Source organism: Synchiropus splendidus, chromosome 1 (genome assembly GCF_027744825.2).
Source record: "Synchiropus splendidus isolate RoL2022-P1 chromosome 1, RoL_Sspl_1.0, whole genome shotgun sequence".
NCBI lineage: Eukaryota > Metazoa > Chordata > Actinopteri > Syngnathiformes > Callionymidae > Synchiropus > Synchiropus splendidus.
Window position 1 is genome coordinate 11031874 of NC_071334.1, and position 21859 is coordinate 11053732.

The following is a 21859-nucleotide window of genomic DNA, read 5'->3' on the forward strand; positions in this document are numbered from 1 at the left end:
AGGAGTCTCCACGGACTACGGTGTTTGCTGATGAAATAGTGATCTGTCGTGAGAGTAAAGATGAGCGGGAGGAGAAGCTGGAGAGGTCGGAGCTGCAGAGAAGAGGAGTGAAGCTCAGTCGAAGTAAGACAGAATACATGTGTATAAATGAGAGAGAGGTAGGAGAGTGGAAGAAGGTGCAGGGTGTCAAGGTAGGATTTGGGATCAGTCAAACAGAGATATGGCCAGAGATCAAAACAGGTGAAGAATGCAGGCAGGGTGGAACAGGTGGAGGTCCATGTCTGGGGTGATCTGTGAAGGTAGGAGCTCCAGTTGGATGTGGGGGCTCCAATCCAAATCCACCTGTGATCCAAAATCAAGCTAGGGAATGCAAAATGTGAGTCTTTTTTTAGTGTACTCCAAAGGGACGTGCAAACACCGTGTAGTCGTGCAGTTGCTGCTGTGATCAATGGAAGAAGAAGCACAGAACACACGGTGCCCCACACATCCACAAAAGTTTCTAAACAGCGCGTGCCATTTGTTTTAGACAAAAAGGATCTTAGGGATCATAAATCAGCCTCACATGTAGACAATGTGTTGATTCAGCAACAACAACAACAACGCAACATGTTCACGTCAAGTAGAAAGACAGGGACATGTCAATAATGGAGGTAATAACTGATATTAGTTTGATTTGGCTTTGGATAGTCAGTGCCGATTAAACCAGAGATGCACATTGCGATTGCAGGACGGGCAAGAAATGCAGAGTAGGTGAGAATAATTGTGATGTGAAACTGTAAAGGAAGGCAACAGTATTATATGTGATTTAAAAAGGATTCAGCACAAATACAATTGTACAGTCCTACTGCAAAGTAGCCTTCAACACAATTTGAATCCTCAAAAATAGAAATAACAGTAATAATTGAAAAACAAATAAATAAAGTCCTCTGGCAAGTTTATAAAAGATAGTTCCCCAGGTTTCTTTTATGATGATGCCAAAAACATATGACACAGTCTCCTTGTTTTTGTTGGATCTGAAGATCATAAAAACTGAGTTATAAAACTCTTCCTCAGCTCCGACTGAAAAGACAGAAAAAAAAAGCAATGAATCAGAAACACTTTGTATCGGTTGGCATATTCGTTCCACTGAATCTGCCCGAAACCTCTGCAGCAGAATGCTCAGTGTACGCCACACATGAAGTCCTCCACTTGTCAAGCATAGCGAGAATGATGACTCATCTGACCACATCCCCCTTTTTCAGCACTGAACTCTGAAAAGTGCATTCATCTATGTAATGAGGGTTCTTATACAGTAATATGCCTCTGTGACTGCACCTGGAATGACCTTGTGCTCCGTCTGATCACATTCGCCTCGGCATCCGGCGCCACCTGACGACCTTTTGTTTCGACAAAACATATTATACAATGCCAGAGTATCGCTTTCGTCGAGTGCGGTCTGTCACCTGCTATTTCAACATGTTTCCAGAGATCGAAGATCGCAGCATCCATGCCGTCAGTCAGTGTAGAAGGCGACCATTTGCTCCTGTTAAGAATCTGGTTTACCAACGACAGACCAGATATATTTTTCAAACTTGGGTTGAAATCCTTCTTTACAAAACAAAAGGCGGATGATTAATGATGCCACTGCACTTATGTTCACTCCGCAATATGATTTCTTTTGTCATTATCTGCAGACAAATGGGCTGTAAAGTGCAGCTAAAGTGCTGAGGGATTGAACTGCGTTTCCACTTCAGATCTCCAGATTTGCTTAGCATGCAGAAACCCTTTTCATTCCTTCTATAACCACGGGGGAAATAAAAGCAGACAAAGTATGTTTTGAATTAATTATGAAACTTGTTTTAACAATAGACAGATAATGAGATTTTATTCGAAATTCAGAGGGGTTTCGAAATATTCTTCCCACTTGTGCAATCAAACAGACTCGGCATGCAACCTCAGTGATAAACCTGCTTCTGGTTTTCATGAATACATGACCTATTTAGGTGGACAAAAATGTTTGTTTCTTTATATTCATGCTTGTATAAAATGCTTGTTTATGCACTGGATGAAACAACTCCAATGCTGTGTGTCCAAATGTTGCATGAGATATGCATGTTGACCACGCTGAATTTTAATGTATATTATCTCTTTGTGCAACATATCAGATGATTTATGTATTTATGTAATCCAGGTGGATAAGACTGGTTAGCTGGGGGCAGCGTCCAGAGAAAAGAGGCCGAGACTTTCTTTCAACCTCTAGTTCTGTTGTGCTCAGGAGAGTATTAGTTCTTTTTTACGAGCCCATCAAAAATGCAGTGGTATTAAATCTGGCAGAACACTTGTGTACCTCATCTTGGAGTCATTCAGGTCGCATGCTAAACAAATTCTAGATCCACCTTATCTCAACATGGAGGAGAACTGCCTCCACTCCAAGTCTCATCCCGAGCACCTTACCGTATCTCTAAGGGAGACTCCCTAAGGAGAATATCAAGCTTTGTGTAAGATGCTTGTTCTCCAACAAAATGAAAGGGAGCATGCTGGCGGTTCATGACATATCAACCAGCGACCTACTATTCTTAAGTGGCTCGAGTATCCTGAAGAGACACAGAGGCATGCTGTCGGAAGGAAGACGGAAATTTGGGCACCATTGAACCACATTCAGATGTCAAGAATTGGTCAAGAAAAAGCTGACTTTTCAAAGGTTCCAGCAGACAGAAAGACCAGAAACCACAAAAGTCATCAGGGTGATTGGGGTGCCAGCAAAGAGAACTTTCTGTATGGGCTGGCATCATTTAATACTTGTTACTAGGACCATTATAGGTTGAAGATGAAGCCTTTTCAGGGGGCACATACCTCATGCAGTGAACATGATTGATGTGGTTCTTCATGAAGGCAAGCTTTATCATGACGGAAAAGAACAGAACAGTGTGTGGTGGGTGGAGGAGAACATGGATGGCAGGGTATAAAATAATTGACTAGGTATCAATCCAACTACTATGGTTTATTTTTGTCAAATATTAGCAAGATTTACAGGTAAAATCGCAGTTGCTTGATCAGTGTTTTCACTAAATCTGGTGGAAATCCACAAGAGAGATGTTGCTTTTTTTTCATTCCTCATTTGGTTTCAACAAAAATAGATTTTCTGGAAAAATGTGCACATAACACCTTATATTTACTTTCTTAAATATCCATTCATATCCATCATTAACAACTGAATTGTGACAATATATATAGTATACGCTACTAACATTTGAAATGATCTTTATGAATGGGCCATAACGTGTCTCATATAAGTTGTAGTGCTGCATGAATGTAAGGCAGAAAAGGCGTAATCTGAGCTTCTGCAAGATGGCGACCCTAATTATAATGTGGAAATGTGTCTCACTTTCAGGCACCTGCAGCACCTGCTCATCCTTGAACAATGAAGTAGATCTATATGTGGTGCAGTAAGAAAAAGAATAGCAGCATTTATAATCAGTAACAAATACTATCAGTCAAATTCTAGACAGCACCAACTGGTTGAGTAATTCAATAGGACTGAGACCTGCTCTAAATGTTACTTTCTACTTCTTCAGGGCTTTTGAAGCCGATTCAAAGCGTGTCCTTCCACCGTTGCCACAGCGCTTGTTCTTAGTGAAGAATTTGCTGGCGCTGTTGGCTTGCTTTACGCTGTGCATGCATGCCTTTATGTTAATGTCATTCCTGCCGCCCCTTATGTCTCTACCATTTGGTGACGATATGAAATGACTATATTTGCTTGTGATACCTTTTTTAAAGCCGATTGAAGAGTACCTCTGTATTACATTCTCGATGAATAAATTTACATTCTCTTGTGAGTGCTGTTTGTATTTAACTTGTTAGCGCTCCGAAGAAAGCATTAACTTATGTTCAAGGACGTGTGTTCAGTTGCTCCTGGGTTGAAAAAAAAAAAAAGAGTTTATTATTATAAACCTTGACCCCTGTATAATATGACATTTAAGTTGTCAGCAACCACTGATATATCTCTACAACTGAACCAACGGTTTTATCACAAGCCATGAAATTGTCATTTGCTCAGCTTGTTCTGTTCTTCAAATGAGAATGCGGGGCCACTCCAGGGCTGCTCATTGCTGTTCAGCTTATATAAAGTTGTTATCTGACAAAATCTCCGTGGATAATTCTCTTTGGCTCAGACAGTCAGCAAGGCTGTGCAGGCGAGCTTGCTTTTGCTTCATCTCGCAGTTCTGCAAAGTGCAAAAAGAAATCAAGGTCCCTCCACAGAGCAGGATGCGAAGTCACTAAAGCACTCAGCCGATCCATCAACCGAGCTGAATCCAAACCTGTGATTACCTGAGCAGGTGCATTTTAAAAGTATGTTTTGGAGTATTTTTTTTTACTTTTTTTCCCTCCCCGATTGATATGGATTTTAAAGCCCTGTAGAACCAAATAGAGTGAAGCAGCCACGCATGAAGACGGGAAAGATGATACATTTGAAATAGAAAATTTCATACTTTCATATTCACACAAGATATCGTGATATTGCTCAGACAACATGTGACTATAGGTTTGCAGAGAACTAAGTATGACAATAAGTAATGTTTATTTCCTCTTAATAAAGCAGGTTCAAGTGAATGGACTGCATTTGGCCTGATGGAACTGTACATGCACGACAAAAAGGGAAATAGATATTGTTGAGTTTATCATATTGCCATCTTGAAGCCCACTATATATATATATATATATATATATATATATATAGAGAGAGAGAGAGAGAGAGAGAGAGAGAGAGATGTCTTTGGTTACTAAGGTCAAACCACAGTAATTTCTCCTACGGTCACAGGAAACACAGATTGTTTTCTACATCGCACAAGATAACATATCACATTTGATCCATTTGGTCTTGATTCCTGATGTGGGACAGACAGTCAGAGGGGATTAATCTGGGCTGGAATGAGCACCGGCAGTGGTCCTAAAGGCTTAAAATACAGTGGCAAAGAGCCAACTGAGTGTTCACAAAACACTGCAAACAGCACAAGAGAAATACCAAAACAGCAGCCTCCACTAAGAGAATGATAAAAGGCAGGGACGATTCAATTTTCCACACCGAGTGCCATTGCCACCAACAGTCTTTGATGTACACTGCATTTATCTGGCACTGTGGAGACGAGTGGTGTCGCCGGTTGTGGGGAAGCCAGAGAGAAGAGAAGGAAGCCATCAACATTATGAAAAGCATCAGCACCAGGGGCATGTGTAACAGCCACTTTGATGATGCCGCTATTTGTCCACACTGGGAGGGTGGGGTGGGGTGGGGGTGAGGGTTTTGGGGGTGGACGCAGGGTTGTAATGGTATGACACAGGCTGTGGGAAGTATATGTAGCCAGGCTGTAAGAGGCAAAAAATAAATTCATTAAAATATAAAAAAAGAAAACTCAAAAAGCAAATTATAGTATTAAAAAAAAGAACAGACGATGAAACTGTACAACGCAACGAGCATCCAGCCAGCCAATTGAAAAAAAAAAAAAAAAAAAAGATGAGAGAATTTGGATCGGGGTTAGTACGAGGCAGCGGACCTCTTTGCCGATTTGGGTGTACAGCATGGTGACATATACTGACCTGGGCTTGAGACAGCACTAGTGGTGGTGGGTTCAATAATTGCTACAGGGGAGGAGAGGGGGGGAGAGGGGAGGGGAAGGAAAAAGGACATTCATGTATTATTAACAGAATGGAGAAGTAAAATTAAAAGAAAACGCATGCGAGGACCAAAGGACAAGGGGATGGAGAGAACGTCAATGAATTCCCTACCAAACTGGGTGACTCATAAACAAGGTGCAGCTACCGCCGAATGTTTTACATTTGCTTCCTGAAGGTAAATGTGGGCAAAGTGAATGCCCAGAGGGGGTTTTGCATTCTATTAAAAATCTCTCATCGCACTTCTGCCTTGGAATACAAAACAACTGTCCATCTCTCTCCAAGCATTAATTCATCTCCACCCACGGACTTGACTTTAAATCACATCTATTCTATATATCATGGCCCCCCTTCACGGTTCCATGGCTGAAGAGCGTGCACAGAAGCAAAGTTTCTGTGGGTGTCTGATGCCGTTCAACTGTAAATCTCGGGCTGATTATTTTGTGGGATCCTTTCAGGGTGAATCTCTTATTGGAGAGACGGAGAATTGGTGCACAGCCAAATGCTCACTTTTCTCAAACTACTCAACATCAATATGCCCACGGGAGTGGTCCTCGCTACGAAGCCAAAGCTTTAAATGAGTTTATCAAGTTCAAGTGCTCGAGCTTTAAACCACAATGAAAATATTTGAAGCTCAGCTGCCAAACATCTCATCCTTTTTTAATAGCCGGTGGGTGTCAATAGTACCGTATTATTGACGTGACTCGACTCCAAAACTCATCCGCAGCTGGTCAACTTTGAAGATTATTTAAAAGCACCGGTGCTTTTCTAAATCGGAGCAGCTCTCAAAGGTGCTCATGTGTTTCAAGAGGTGGGCACAGCAATCTGTCTATTTTTATTTGTTACATCCTGCAACATTACTGGGCATGAGGTATACAGGTGTGTTGGTCATTGGATATACAGCTACTTGCTGCTGCAAATGTGAGACTCTCCCTGATAGAAATGTATTTCACGTATGCAGATTCCTTACGAAAAAAACAAAAACAAAAACAAAAATGTTTCTGAAATTCTGAAATTGAGCTGTTATTAGTGGGCTGTGGACCCTTTCCTGGGAATTTGTTTTTTTCATATAACTTCAAACTTCAAATAACTAATTTTTCTTTTTAGCAATAGTTAAATAATGCATAACTATAGTTAATAAAATGAAACTTGATTTGTATTGCAGCTGTCTGCTATGGGGAGATGACAGACCAACTGAGAACCACTGTGCTAGAGACGTTCTTGGCTACCTCTGGTACTCCTCTTGTCACAGTATTTTTGCTTAAACTTTTCCTTGCTCAATACTTCTGCCATGTTTTCTCTGTCCCCTTGCCAATTCGAAGGGCGACCATGACTGGTCCTATACAGTTTTGTGGCTTTAATTCCCCGCGGAGATGTGGTCAGTGAGGTGCAATGTCTCAATTGCAATGTCTCATTTGTCCACGAGGAGGTACAGGGATGTGTATGCCCCCTGAGATTTCAACGTTACACAGTTTGCTTTACACATCAGAGGTCATTATTAATCAGAAAAATGCATAGCTGAATCAGGTTTTCCACCACATACATGTATTAACTGGCGTGGCGATGCACCATGGCTTAAATGTGAGCCACCACGCCATCAGAAAAAATGATCTCTTTTTAAAGACGAAATCTCACGTGACCAAACGTATTAAAATGAAGTGGAAACATCAAAGCAAACAGATAACACAGAAGACATTATGGTAATGGACACGAACGGTTTTTGCCGTGTGATTCAGGAAAAAATCCTGAAAAAAAACATAGGGACTGAAGTCCGTTGCTCGCGGAACTCAAGGCGTAGATTCTGGCAGGACATATGAAGAGAGGGATGTGAGGACGGCTTGTATTGGAGACAGATTTACTTTCATACAACTCAATGAGTAATTGGAGTTTGAAGATGAAAGATGGACAGTGGCTGGAACTGGAAGAGGGATTGGCCCTTTAAGGTGTCAGCCACTGTGAATGTACAGCAGTGTAGACCACAGATATCAAAATTAGTCATAAAAATGATCTGCAATTCCATTTTGACTTGAAGCCTTTGCTCCTGTAATGTAAACAACTCTTAAAACTCTGTTGCCGTACACAATGGGACTGTACAAAACAATTCAATTTCTCCAAGCATGAATTCATCTCCACGCACGGACTCAACTTGAACACATCTATTCTAGCTCCATTGCATTTAAATGAATTAAGAGCCCTTATATCACGGCCCCCCTTCACCGCACCATGACTGAAAAGTGTGCACAGAAGCAAAGTTTCTCTCTGTGTTTGACGCTGCTTGATCACTTTGTGAGATCCTTTCAGGACGAATCTCTTATTGGACAGACTGTGATGTACATATTAACAACTTTGGCGAACAGTACACTGTTGTGAAGACAACAACCACAAGGCTATTTCCAATGAGCAGTGAGAGGTTTGCTCGCTCTTGAGTTCTACCTGCCAGGTGGAGACCAGCTCATCTAACACATGGCATCTCCGACACATGAGCTATACTGAACAGAAACACTCAACAAGAGAGTAAGTGGAGCCCGTCATGACTCATCCATTCAGAAGCTTGACAAGGTAAATGAGGCAATCATGCAACACAATGTGTTATGGAGCTGTTACAATACTAAAGTGCGAGAGGCTCAACAGCAGTCGGACTTCACCATTTACACTTTCCATTTGCGTTTAAAAGACATTATCCGGGTTGATTCACTGTCAGGGGAGGGCGTTTAAACCTCTCATGCGTCTCCATTTTCATCAGTTTTCAAGAGGATACAGTGTGGCCCCTCAACAGCAGGTCAAAAGAAGCGCACAAGCCATTCTATTGTAAGCTTTTCATTGGAGCTGAGCCACCATTTATATTTTTGTCAGCAAGTGCGAGTCAGAGCGTCGCAAATTCAGATTTAAATCGAGAGCTTGAAAAAACACACAAACGTGTCATGGCCACTGATCATCTCCGACAATGCACATGAGCTGCCTCAGACTTCTTGTTTTCCTGTACGAGGCTAAAACACTTTGAGTAAATGCTGAGATGATTTTCACTCATGGTAAATGTACAGAGCGTGCAGAGGAAGAACAAGGAACAAAAGGAGAAACAATAAACACGATTTAAACAGAACGACCTCGGCGTACATCAATCACTCCACGCACAGATCGACACTCATCCGGTGTCAGTTTAAAAGTTCAAAATGCAAAGTGACGTAAATTATAATTCAATTTAAGCAGAAGGCTTCAGCATTTCAAAGTCGGCAATAACGGTGAGGCCATTTAAGGGACAAATAAAAGTAATTCACTGCATGAATTAGTCATACATCCACAGGAGAGGCAGAACAATCACATGAGGGAACAATGTCGAAATCAGTTAGTCAACAAAATCAGGCCGAAAAAAAAAAAAAAATCTTCAGCTGAAACGCTCCCTGTGGGGTTTGAATCTGTGCAGAGGATGGTGAAAACCGAGGAACGCAGGATGTTGCACAGCCATCTCGTGAGTTAAGTTCTCCTCAGGGGAAGAGATATGGGAAGTCTTTTTCTTTTCATTTCTATCTTCAGACACGCATGTGGGTGAATCTGATTAACACCGGAGCGTGGCTCCACACAGCTGAGCACTTGAAAATCGGCTGGTTTGCTGTGTCCCCCCACACCACATCGTGAGAGGAATATCATTTACTGTCCACAACATTGCTCCTCCTGCAAAAACTCATGGAGTTTTGACTGTTTTGAAATCTGACACTGTTATACATATATAACAACAGTAATAACCTCATTTTTAATTCCCAGTTCTTAGGAACAATATCTAACTCATTATTCCAAACAGAAGCGCTCAGGTATCCGGCAAATGCGATAACAACTGCTCTGATTTGTTTTCTCAAGTCTGCTGGGGTGTGATGAAACAACCATACAAGTTTTTTTTTTATTATTATTATTGTGAAGCAGAGAGTATAAGATCAAATATTGTACCAATCTCATTTTTAGGCCACAAACTTCAATCTCTAACAAAGCTTTTCTTATGTTACAAAGCCATTCCTTGAGTTTAGACCTCATTTTTAGATAATCTTGTTTTTACTCAACAAAGATGCAATAGAGCGCAGCAACATCTTCAAAGCCATGTTTTTTTCTCATCCGTCTCCAAACAAAGCCAAATAACGCCGCAGGATCCTTTCCGATATATACTGGAGAAAAAGCCAAAACACTGCTATAATTCAGTGCCTAGAACTGGTCAGGAACGGACGCTTTCTGTTTGCGCTTCATCAATGCATGTTGCATCCGTGAGTGCACATGCATATATGTGACACATTTGTTGACGGAGCCCAGGTGTAGTGAGACCCCAGCTGATCATAATGAAAGACAGACAATGAGATACAACACAGCACAGCCAGCTCTAGACTTAAGCAAACCGCTGTACGTTTTTGAATCCACTGAGCCAACGCAAGTCCTGAATGGTGGAAAAAGCATGAGACCCACAAACTGATATGTGTTGTCAAATAAAAAAGTGAAAGAACAAATCAGGAATTGACAGCAGATAAGTATGTAGCAAGCCACATAGATACAGCACATCAACCCAGGCGAACGCTTTCGTCCTTTAAAAACAACCACACAAGTGTTTCATTAAATGCACATCATGATGGGTATGCAAAGATGATATCACAAACAAGAGAAGACGACAGGATCTCTTGGACGTAGAGATGGATGCCATATAGAAACATTTTTTTTTTTTTTTTTTTTAGTATGAAATCACAATTTAGCTCACAATTTTAGATGTATTTTTGGGACGAGTATGCAGGTGTGCTCAGTGCATCCACGCTACTTCACTTTTCAGATCCAGTATGGCATGTTTTGAATAAAAATAAATGATATGTTTACATGAACAAGCTGTTCTTCCTTAAAAAAATAAATAAATAAATAAAACTAATGCAAACATACGGGAGAAGATTTGGCAGTTACTTTGGCTCACCCCGTCTGCAATAGAACACAATTCAGCATTATTGTTCACTCTCCATTAGTTTTTCGACACATACGGGTAGCGAGCTTGTTCTAACCAGACCGCCGCGGTAGCTAAATATCTGCTTAGGATAAATAATGCACCATAAATAACATTGACTTGACAACTTTATCAAACAAGAACGAAAACTGGAATTGGAAACTTGGATCAAATACCATACACATGATATTGGTCTCAATATTAGGCTTCAGTTGGACAAGGCCTCTGGGCTGGACACTTCACTGTGCTTCTATTTTAACATCACTACTGAACTACAATCAGCACAGCTCTTCTGTTGGTAGTAGTTGTCAACTTCAGGTTCTTAGTTTCTGCCAGTATTTTCGCCAGTTTGTTTGTTCTCCCTTCACATTGTTAGTTGCTCCTCCTGACTTACACTAGTTGGTTTAGTGTATCCACTAGACTTATGGAATCTTTTGATAACAGATCACTTCTACGTTTGCTGGAGGTCACCCACGTATGTTGTGTAAGGTAATATGTTTTTTCTGTATAACTATATTGTATTTTTCTACAAAAAATACAATATAGTTATACAGATATTGTATATATATATATATATATATATATATATATATATATATATATATATATATATATATATATATATATATATATATATATATATATATATATATATATATATATATTATAACGGCTCATGAAAGTGCAAAACTCTGATTTATAGTCAGTTGTGACCTTCACTTGAGATGATGGATTTCTGGTAATTACTGAGCCACCTAATGTGATATTTATCCAGTGTCATTCTTTAATGCTCGGTCATCCAGGGAGACATTTTTCTACCTGCACTGGTGGCTTTCCAACAAGTGTCTGTGACAGTGGGTGGATTTAAGGCCCATTGGCTCGTGGGGCGACCGGTCGCTCACAGCACCAAACATTTCCTCATCACAGAGCCGCCGGAAAATGTTAATGGCTTCTTTTGATTGCCAAAATATGGAAATGTGGACACTCAAACAATGGGTAAATGTTGCAGCATTTGGAGGGTGCCTCAGGGAAAATGACACCGCCACCTGCCAATGTTTCAATTATATATAAAGACACCTCTGCCATTGTGCTAGAATGACTTCACTTCAACCCAAGGACAGGGGTGGTGCATAACCACTCGATTCAAAAAGCAGTGCCTCTGTCCAGACCACACCGTATTTATTTATAAAGCACTTTGAAATACGATTCTGGCAGATTATATCCTTTAATAAGGGCCATATTTATTTATTTATTATCTCCTGGTCCACATTTTCTCAAGCCTGCGATGCATGATAAAACCATGCAAGTGGAAACAACCAAACTGTGGGGTGCCCGTGAGAAAATGACAACTCCTCAAGTCTGCAGTAATAACCGTCACTACACGCTCATTCACAACTTATACAGGTGACTGGGAAGCAAGAGAACAAGGGTGAGTTCCGTCTTTTTCCTTTCCAATATACGTGTCTTCCGATTACTGCTCGGGGGTGGTTGGGAGTGAAGAAAGAGGAGGAGGAAATGAAGGCAGAGGTATGGGGATGAGAAAATCTCCTCCGGGGCTAAGCCGAGGTGGGCTGGGGGATAAGAGCTTGACCAATTAAGCTGGTGGACTTCACTCAGAAAATTGGAGTGAGCAGACTCACCGAAGTTCACTTCCATCAAGCTCATGAAATGGAAGTTGAAATGGGATTCGCGAGCCTTTTTCCCCACCCCATTATTATTTTTACTAGAGTGAAATCATATGGTGTGTTGGTCTGAAGTTCATGGTTGGTCCAACGGAAAAGGCGTGTTTTTCCTTAAAGTCTAAAACTGGCCACATGTGGCCCCCCGCATGAATTGATCTGGCCCTCATGAGGCTTCCTGACACAGTGACCTCATTTCCAGTAGACGGTACTCTCTTCTCCAAAATCTCAAAATCTTTGAATAACCATTTCAATGAAACCTCACATCATCTCTAAACAGAGAGTGCCGACGGCTGCGTCATGAAAATAAAGACACTGTTTCATGATGCAGACGAGCCGAACACCATTTATGAGGATTCGTCTCCTCATTTCAATTCAAATTTATATAAACCTCATTTCACTTTTATTTTATGAATCAAACATACTTTAATAGTTTTAACATTTATTATAGTTAGTGCTGTCATTTTAACGCGTTAAAAAATTTCACGCAATTAATTATGAGTATCAACGGTTCTTCATTTTGCCTCATTTGGAGGCGTGTTATACTTCTATTATTCATTTTTGAATTGTTATATTGAGCTTAAGTGCCTATTTGAGACAGCCTTATTTTATTTCAGAATTTTATTTATTTAACTGAATCGCTGTATTTGTATTACATTTTTGAAAACAGCCTTATTATATTTATTTAACTGTATTGCTGTATTTGTATTACATTTTTGAAGACAGCTTTATTTTATTTATTTAACTGTATTGCTGTATTTGTTTTACATTTTTGAAGACAGCTTTATTTTATTTATTTAACTGTATTGCTGTATTTGTATTACATTTTTGAAGACAGCTTTATTTTATTTATTTAACTGAATCACTGTATTTGTTTTACATTTTTGAAAAGAGCCTTATTTTATTTATTTAATTGTATTGCTGTATTTGTATTACATTTTTGAAGACAGCTTTATTTTATTTATTTAACTGTATTGCTGTTTGTTTTACATTTTTGAAGACAGCTTTATTTTATTTATCTCACTGTATTGCTGTATTTGTTTTACCTTTTTGAATAATGCACCTGGCCAAACTGGTTTGTGTTTGACCTTTACTTTTGGATTTCATTTATGAAGCACAGTTCACCAATAAAAAATTGGATTTCAAATCTTCTCTTCTTCTCGTCATGCACTACGTTTTTTAATATCCTAGAACTTACATTCTTCATCAGGAGACCTTTAGCAGATATGACATAAAAATGGGATTAATTTGATGAATTAATTACACAATCCTGTAATTAATTCGATTATTTTTTTTATCGACTGACAGCACTAATTAGAATTATATTTTTTTTTACCTTGTTGACCGCTTATGTTTTTATAATTCACATTATTTTTTTTTTACATTGACAACTTGATTCAAATTACTATTGATTCATTACCCACATAATTCCGATATTACTGGGCAATAACCTATATTGTATAATAATAATAACAACAATGCACTTATCATGCCTTTTTTTTAAATATTATCTTGTGATGATGGGGCCACAATGAAAATGTAATTTACCCACCGTGGTCTGAAACGCTTGTACTGTAGTTAGATTGATTCTGAAGTTTTGGAAGGGTCACAACTGAAAATGTGAATAATTTCTCCAGCACAAATTCACTGCCCTGAGTTACTTCATGTATCCCTTCATGTTTTTCATCGCTAGAAAAAGAAAGATTTTACAGTCTACAGGTCGCCACATGGTTCCATCTTTGGATACAGATCAATATAAAAGTTCAACAACAATCTCGATTTAGATTTAAAAAGGTTTGTCCTACATGAGGATCGACCCATGTCCACAGACTTCTGCTGTTTTTCATCCTATTTAACTGAATCACAATGAGCCCAGGCGCAGGATAGTCCCCTTCTTCTCTTGTAGTCAGTTACAAATGTTCCACCTACACTCTAAACCAGCTGAAGGCCTTATTCTCTAAAAAAAACCTAAATAAATATTGGGGTTGTGAATATGTTTTGCTGATGTTAATTAGCGACAGCCTCACAAGGTAAGACCGAGTGGGCTTTGTCTCACGGGGAAACACACTGGCTAAGTGGATCTGTGCCTGAACACGAACGTCTCCGCTCTCTATTCACCGTTTGCCCCAAACGCAGGCTGGCATCATCACTTATGTGATCATCTTTTCAAGCGTGCAGCTCATTTATTCGGTTTGTAATGCATCTTTAATTTCTAAAGACAAAAACCTTTTGAGGCGACAGCTTGTTTGTTATTAACTCAAAACAGGTAAAATGGTTTTCCATCACAGATTGGATGAAAATATGAATGAATATTAGAGTTTCGCAAGTTGAATTATGATAGAAGACATGAGTTGAGCTTCATCAGAAGGAGGCAGAGTAATCATTTTCCATTCTGCTGAGAGTTTTTTTTTTTAAAAGCTTTCTTAAGATTAATCGCTTTAAAAACACAGCTGTCATGGATCGGGGTGCAGAATCTTCTCAATCTTCAACTAACTCGTCAGAGTTGTTCAATCAACTCGAGCTGCATGAATAAAATTCAGATTCACAGAGCAATCATGTGGAAATAAATCTTAGCAAAACCTTCATCAGCTCGAATCACGAGGGTTAAAAATCATGCCTGCAAGAGAGCGTGATCATCTCGATGCAAATGGGAAGGCAGCACTCGGCGATTCATGAATCTCAAATCAGAGGTGGTTCGAGTTGTTCAACTCGGCTCTTTAAAGTAAAACAAGGAAGTCGATCACGGCAGGGAAAACTAGTCTGGAAACAGTCCCACGGAGGAATGAGGACGATTTACATTAAAAAGTGAACGCTGTTGTTTGGCTGACTTTGCAGCCGCGTTTCTGGAGCAGTCATTTGTTTTAAAATCAAATGACCCCTAATTGAACTGATGAAAGTAGGATGCGTGAAATCCATTTAAGCATAAACGGCACAAAAAAAAAAAAGATGTATCCTAAAACAAACAACCAAAATCATCAGTTCAAACAAAGATTCTTGGATCGCATCCCAAACAAGCTTTGGAATGAGAAAGAACGTGTTCCCTTTTCTGCTGTTAAACCTGCCACTGTCACTCTACTTCTCATCATTGGCAGTCCAATTCTGACTCAAACTAAATGAAGGCCAATCCAGGTGAGGACAAAAAGCATCTGCTCTGAGTTGAAGGCACTAATCTGAAATTTAGACAGACTTTAGTAGCATGGAATGCTGTGTAGTTAATAGAGATTTTGAAGCATGACCCTGTAAGTAAGGACATGTCAGCAGCTCCTGCTCCCTGAGGTCCGCTTTCTAGTACAGTCTGGCATTAATCCAACTCTCCAACTGCCTGTCCCACTTCCGACTACTGGGTTCCCAACCTGAACAGCCAACCTCGAGATTAGGGCGATATATTTATAGCCATCAGGCTCTATTTATAACAGAAAGCCTCCCCCTGTTGAGCTTTGGGTCTGGTGATATTGCAGAGAGAAGCTGAAAGTTAAGCAAACTACAGTTAAGAATAAAAAATCTAAATCTGTAAAGAAAGAAATTAATTTGGATCCTACGAAAGGCATGAAATGTGACACCAGCATCATCACCGATTTAGAAAAATAACACTTTTTAAAAGTAAAATTTTGGTGGAAAAAGCCCACAGGTGAAGGATATTTTTTTTACAGAAAGTGGAACAGCTGACTGAGCAGCTGGCTAGTCTTCTGTTACGAGGCAGTTGGTCACTATAGTTGTAAACCAACAAAGGATACCACAGTATTCAGTGTCACTTTTGTACTTGTCGGTTGGCTGTGTTGTGCACATGCATGTGCTAAGAAGGACAGTCAGCGAAATGGTGTCAGGGGAGACAATTGTCAGAATGGAAATATACGAAACTAAACACAGTGCTCGAGTCACAAATCACAAGTCCGAGTCGTGTTGTCTGCCCGAGAGCCAGTCCAAGTTGCAGATTCGAGTCCCTGTCTTAAATGTGTTGCAGAGTGCAGCATTTCGCTCGACTACTGTGAGTCACTTTGAGATATGACACACAAATGAGTGCAGCAGACAGTTGGATCCAGCTTATAGACTATGTCTGGCCAGTGAAAGTTTTTTGCCCAGCACTACAGCTCTTCGTCCACCCTGCACATATTATATTTCCGCTCCTCCCCATTGGACGATGCTCTTTCAAATATGCATTACCTGTTCCACTTCCCATCAAGCTCATCAATAGCTATCGACCACTCTAAAATAGCAATCCAAAGTCACCCGTGATGAAACCTAACCTCTGGGTTTTGTTATTGGCGTCGAGGTACCTGAGAGAGTATGCCGCGCAAGATTGCTTGCCATTTCTCATTAGGAGGGACAGCAGAATTGTTCTCTCCTCAATTAAAGGGGATCATAGGAGCAAAGGCGAAGGAGTGTGTAAAAGAAAAAGGGACAAAGTGAGTGAGAGACAAGATTAGAAAGAAAGCGAAAAAAAAAAGTCGAGGAGACAGAACATGATGGAGAGACATACCAAGTGAACAGAACACAGAGGTTGAACTTTCTATCTAGCCTAATGGGTTTTTGCCTCTCTGCCTTTGAGGCATCAACATTGCCACATTGTCGTAAGACCATCAATTTGACGATCGAAGACATGGCTTTGATGCTCTCTGAGCATGCACAAATAGGTGAGCGAAGAGCTCCAGTGACAATTGCGAGCTCCACGATGCAAGACAGCGTTTTGTATTCTGACTCAGTGGACTGCTCGGGACAATGTTATCATCAGAGAAAGCAGAGCGAACTGTTGAATAATTGAATTCGCAGTTTCATATTTCAACACAGAATACATTGGACTGGATGCTTTTCCATCCATTCTAGCTCAAAAACGTAGTGGGAAATGGATTTTGAAATAGGTTAGTGTAATGGCTTTCTAGTTGTTTGACTGATACACCAGGTACACTAAATAATTGAATACACTTTTTGTATGTACATCAGACATCCATAGACAAGTGGAGCACTTGATGTGAAAGTCAAGTGTTACTGAATCCCTCAGTTAGGAGTGAATCGTAAGGTGTTTCAAAGAAATAGAAACTGAGTTTAGAAGCTGCATTTAGCAAGGGGCATGGAAAAGGTTTTATAACCCCTATATAGAGTACTGTGTGAAACCATGTGGTGAGATGTTCAGGGCCTGTCCAGGAGGTTTGGACCTCTTTCTCTAGCCTCCGTCGCTGCACCCAGATTAAGAGTAAAATACCAAATGGGATGCGGGAAAGTCGGAACGACGGACAAGTCATTATCTCAAGATAATTACAGCACAGCACATGTTTATTTACGTTACTCTGAATGGGCACTTTCCTGACGTAAAATGCTGATGACGTTATATCTCCCCATTAAAGCCCATTTTCTATCTTCAGCTAAACGCGAGCATAATGACTGTGGTTTCTGTCAACAGGCTGGAGAACAATTTGGCTGTCATGTTAGTCACCACTTGCTGCGAGGGTGGGACGGAGAAAGATGTCCAAAATGCTGCCCCAAGAATTGACCTAGCGCCACACATTCACCACGTCCAACACGAACAATGTGCTAGTGCTGAGTCTGGCGCTCAGCAGTCTCACACGTCCCAGTTGCCTGGGGACATTCCGCAAAGATACACTTGATTCAAGCGACTGACTACTTCATAATACCCATTGAGCTATGCAGTTCTTGATGCGCCAGATGATGAGAGATAAAACCATAGAAAGAAAAGCCAATATTACGGCTCAAGACAGAGCCTTTTTTGCTGGTGTAGCATTGGAGTCAAAGTTGGAACTCAGCGCTAAGTTCTTTGATGTACATCAATGTTGAGACCCGCAAAACAGACAGCATTTTCTGTCTACACGTTTGCCCTCAGAGAGCAATAAAATGCAGTGAATCTGCTTCCCACAACGCCAGCAGATTACTGTTTATACCACACACCGCCATCTTCTTGAGCTCCAAAAAGGCTCAAACCACCACATGCACACGCACATGTCAGCGACTCTGCCTGAAGCTACGTCAATTCCATTCGCTACACAACACACCTTGACAGTAGGACGACTCTCCCATCTAGTTGGTGTTAAGGTCATGTAAATAAGCAAGAGCCATGAAGACTTACGAATGAGAGGCACGCTGGCGTAAGCCGTCCCTAGCTTGTTGGTGGCGACGCATGTGTAGTTCCCATAACGGTCCTCTGTCATGTTGTTCACTGTAAGAACTGATCTGGAACTGAGGTTCTTGATGTCGATGCCCTGCCCCTTGATAATCCTGAAAAAGACAACACAGTCACCAGGCATTAAGTCTTGATTTCTCACCCACATATAAAACGTCTGAAGTGGCCGGTGTCAAGGGCAGTCCAAATGTTTGTCATCCTTAGTGGAGTGAACAGTACTTCATCACCCTCTTCAACACATTCCTCCGCCTGTTTTGTGGGGCAGAGAAGCTCTGAAGGACTAAACAGAGAGAGAAATGACCCAGAGGTGAAACAGCTGGGTGCCGCTTGACATGTTGTTCATCGTTTTGTCGCAGGTGGAGGGAGGCGGCGATAAATCCCATTCCAGTTGTGTCTGACATTTGTGCTGTTAAATTGACAAATGCTTTATTGTTTACTTTAGTGGGTGTGATGATCTCTACCAGCCTGTAGAGATTAAGATTCACAGTGTTGCAGCATCTGCTGAGAATCCTGAGAGTGGGGTATTTGTAAATATTACAGAGTTTGCTTTCATCAGAGGCGTTTCTGCCTCTGCAACAGTTTCACAGTGGGAAACGGGATAAACACACAAGGGAGTGTGAAGGGCAAGTGATGCCGGCTTCAGTGTGGGAACAGCGCCGGCTAAAAACACTCTGTCCAAAGACCATCTAGAACAAGTACTATATGATATGCTATCATCCAAGTTGACTCCCTCAACATGTCAGTATGCTGATAATCATGCCTCTGCTTGTGAGCTGCCAGCTTCAAACATCAAACCAGTCGATGTTCCTATCAGTCAAAACAAGCTCCCTCACACACACACCTGTTCCTACTGAAGGAGCAAAGCAATGACACGTCATGAAAGGGATTTGCCCGTCAAACGTGTCACAATCCAGAGACGAACTGTCAGCAACGAACAGATGACAGCGTGCGTCGCCGAAAACAGCCGCGACACTCGAGTCCGTGCGAAAGGGAAATAAGCAATTAAAAGTTCTATAATCTTGTACATGAGCGTCATGTGTTCGCCGCAGATAGTGCCCTCAAACAAAATCACTGCATGCACTAGTCCTTGAATTAAATAAAGACCAGAATCACGTCAACCTGATTCTTAGCAATTTGAATAAATTGAATCCACCCCGTAATTACAATTAGCACTATGTGAGCTGATGACTGGAATTGTACTCACCAGGAGATGATGGATAATGCGGTAATTTGCATTTAAAGCGTAAGACACTTGAATCTCAATGGATGGGTATGAAGTGCACAGGGAGGATGTTCCAGGAGATCTTCCATTATAGATGTTTATAGAGGCAAAAATATTAATTTGGACTTAAACAACAATCTGCCAGCAGTTCGGTGTGGGCTCCTTTAGGATGATCTTATTTCCAGTCCTGCACCTTTACATTTGTGTATCTCCCTTGAACACTGTATGTATCATCATATTCAGAAAAAGAAACCCTACAAGTTTCTCAATCCCAGGACTACAGCTACAACGCCAGCCAACTCGTATTTGATACATATATCTTTGCGTATGAGATTAAAGGATGGATAGTAATTTGTGTCAAATATGACACTGAAATGAAAATGCTATTTTTCTTTATTTTACATACATATATCTTCAAGTAACCTGTCCTGTTCAGGATTGCAGGGAGTGCTGGAGCCAATGACAGCCGTCATTGGGCGAGAGGCAGGAACAGACCCTAGACAGGACGCAAGGCACACACAGCATTCACACATACACGCACACGTAGGGGCAATTCAAGAGTGTCCAATTAACCAAGCGAGTATGTTGTATGTCTTTGGCTTGTGAGAGGAAACCGGAGAACCCAGACAAAACCGGAGAATACTGGGAGAATACTGGATAAAGGAGGAGTTTGGTATCACCATCTGAGGTCACACATCACTTCAAAATGTCTCACTCTTTGTGGACTGTGCACACCGGCAGAGGAGTTACTGGTCAAGCATCGAGCTTACTGCAGTCAAGACAAAATCATCTTTCTGACATCATCCCACAATCAACAACTCACCGTTTTTCTCCCTTGAACCACTCGAACGTTGGAGATGGCACAGCAGCAGCTTCACACCTGAGCATAGCGGTACGTCCCAGACCGATGGAATGGCTCTTCATCTCGTGGATAGCTGGAGCGACTGCAAGCAGAAGAAATATTCAGACATATTTTGACATTATCCATACATTAGAGACAATACACTCTTGAATTACCAATCTGCTAGAATGATCTATATCAGGGTATAAATTGCAGCTTCAAGGTGGAAAGCAGCAGCAGGCATCTCATAAAACGCATGGAGAAAAAGCAGTGGCATACTGACAGATGCATGGGTAGTAGAGCTCACTGATGCATAAGGAAAGCAAAACATGGAACACGGAACATGAGCTGAGAGAAATGTTTCCATCTTATATATTACACTATTGCCTCAGACATTATTATTTGACACTTCACAGTACTGTCCTCAAACTATACTGAAGAGACGGGCTCGTCAGTTTAATAAAATGAGGTTTATGACATTGAGTAAATATTTCATCAATTCAGATTTCACCACTTTGGAATAGGATCCCGTAGCCAAGTTTTTATACCAATGCTTTGTTTATTCCCAAAACCTTCCTTTTTCTCCAACCACTTTAAGATTCTACTGAGTGAACCTCACGTCTCAATTGTGCACTTGAATTGTTCTCCTCACAACAGCCAGCTGTAGATGCCCACAGTCCCCAAAGAGACCAGACTAGATGGGTACAAAGCGTGGGCACTTGAATGATGGCCAAAATAGCTGCATCCATGAACAACCAGACTGAGCAGCAGGGAGAAACCATGGAAGGAAAGAAGAGGGGGTTGCTTTGTGTGGCGCGGTATCATTCAGATACACGGGGATAGCATGACCCCTTCAAAGAATGGGATGAGTGAATAATGGTTGGGACACACCCATCCGCCCTCCTTAAAGTCACCAAAATGGTCATCATACTTTGGAAGTCACCGAAAAATGAATGGAGAAACATAAAGAAATAGACAAAAGTCCAGTACTGAAGCCCCAAAAAGTAAAAGGCAAAACCTCAGAGACCTTAGTCATTTGTCTGCGGTCTTCGGTATTTTGTGAGCAGCGTGCGTAGGAGAGGAAATAAATCTAGTACGACTTGTGAACCACCTTGACAAAAATTCCATTTTGTAAAGGACGATTATGAAAACGTGAGGACTTGTTTACACTGTTGGCGCATGTCCTTGTCCAGATGTTATGGCGGTAAGTTCATTCATATGATATGTGGTAATGCAGGATACTCAAAACTACAAAAACACAGAGATGAAATATTGATCATGGTGTTAAAAAACAGCGAAACTCCAAATAGTGAAACTCCAAATATATGTGCAAAGAAAGAAATTAAAATACAAACAAATAAATCAATAAAATCACAAGCAA

At 40.8% G+C, this 21859-nt stretch overlaps 1 protein-coding gene across 3 annotated transcripts in view; it reads right to left on the reverse strand.

The window, feature by feature from the left end:
* negr1 (neuronal growth regulator 1) overlaps positions 1-21859 on the reverse strand; it is a 158846-nt gene that overhangs the window by 30973 nt on the left and 106014 nt on the right. Inside the window, exons 5-8 of one of the 3 annotated variants that reach the window (XM_053854630.1) lie at positions 20461-20581; positions 18362-18510; positions 5572-5613; positions 3873-5340 (exon numbers count right to left, since the gene is read on the reverse strand). In XM_053854630.1, coding sequence (XP_053710605.1) covers positions 4928-5340; positions 5572-5613; positions 18362-18510; positions 20461-20581 — 725 coding nt within the window. In that variant the 3' untranslated portion in view covers positions 3873-4927. Of the gene's footprint in view, positions 1-3872; positions 5341-5571; positions 5614-18361; positions 18511-20460; positions 20582-21859 lie in introns of those variants that run through there. The other 2 variants (XM_053854641.1, XM_053854652.1) reach the window with 2 other exon arrangements.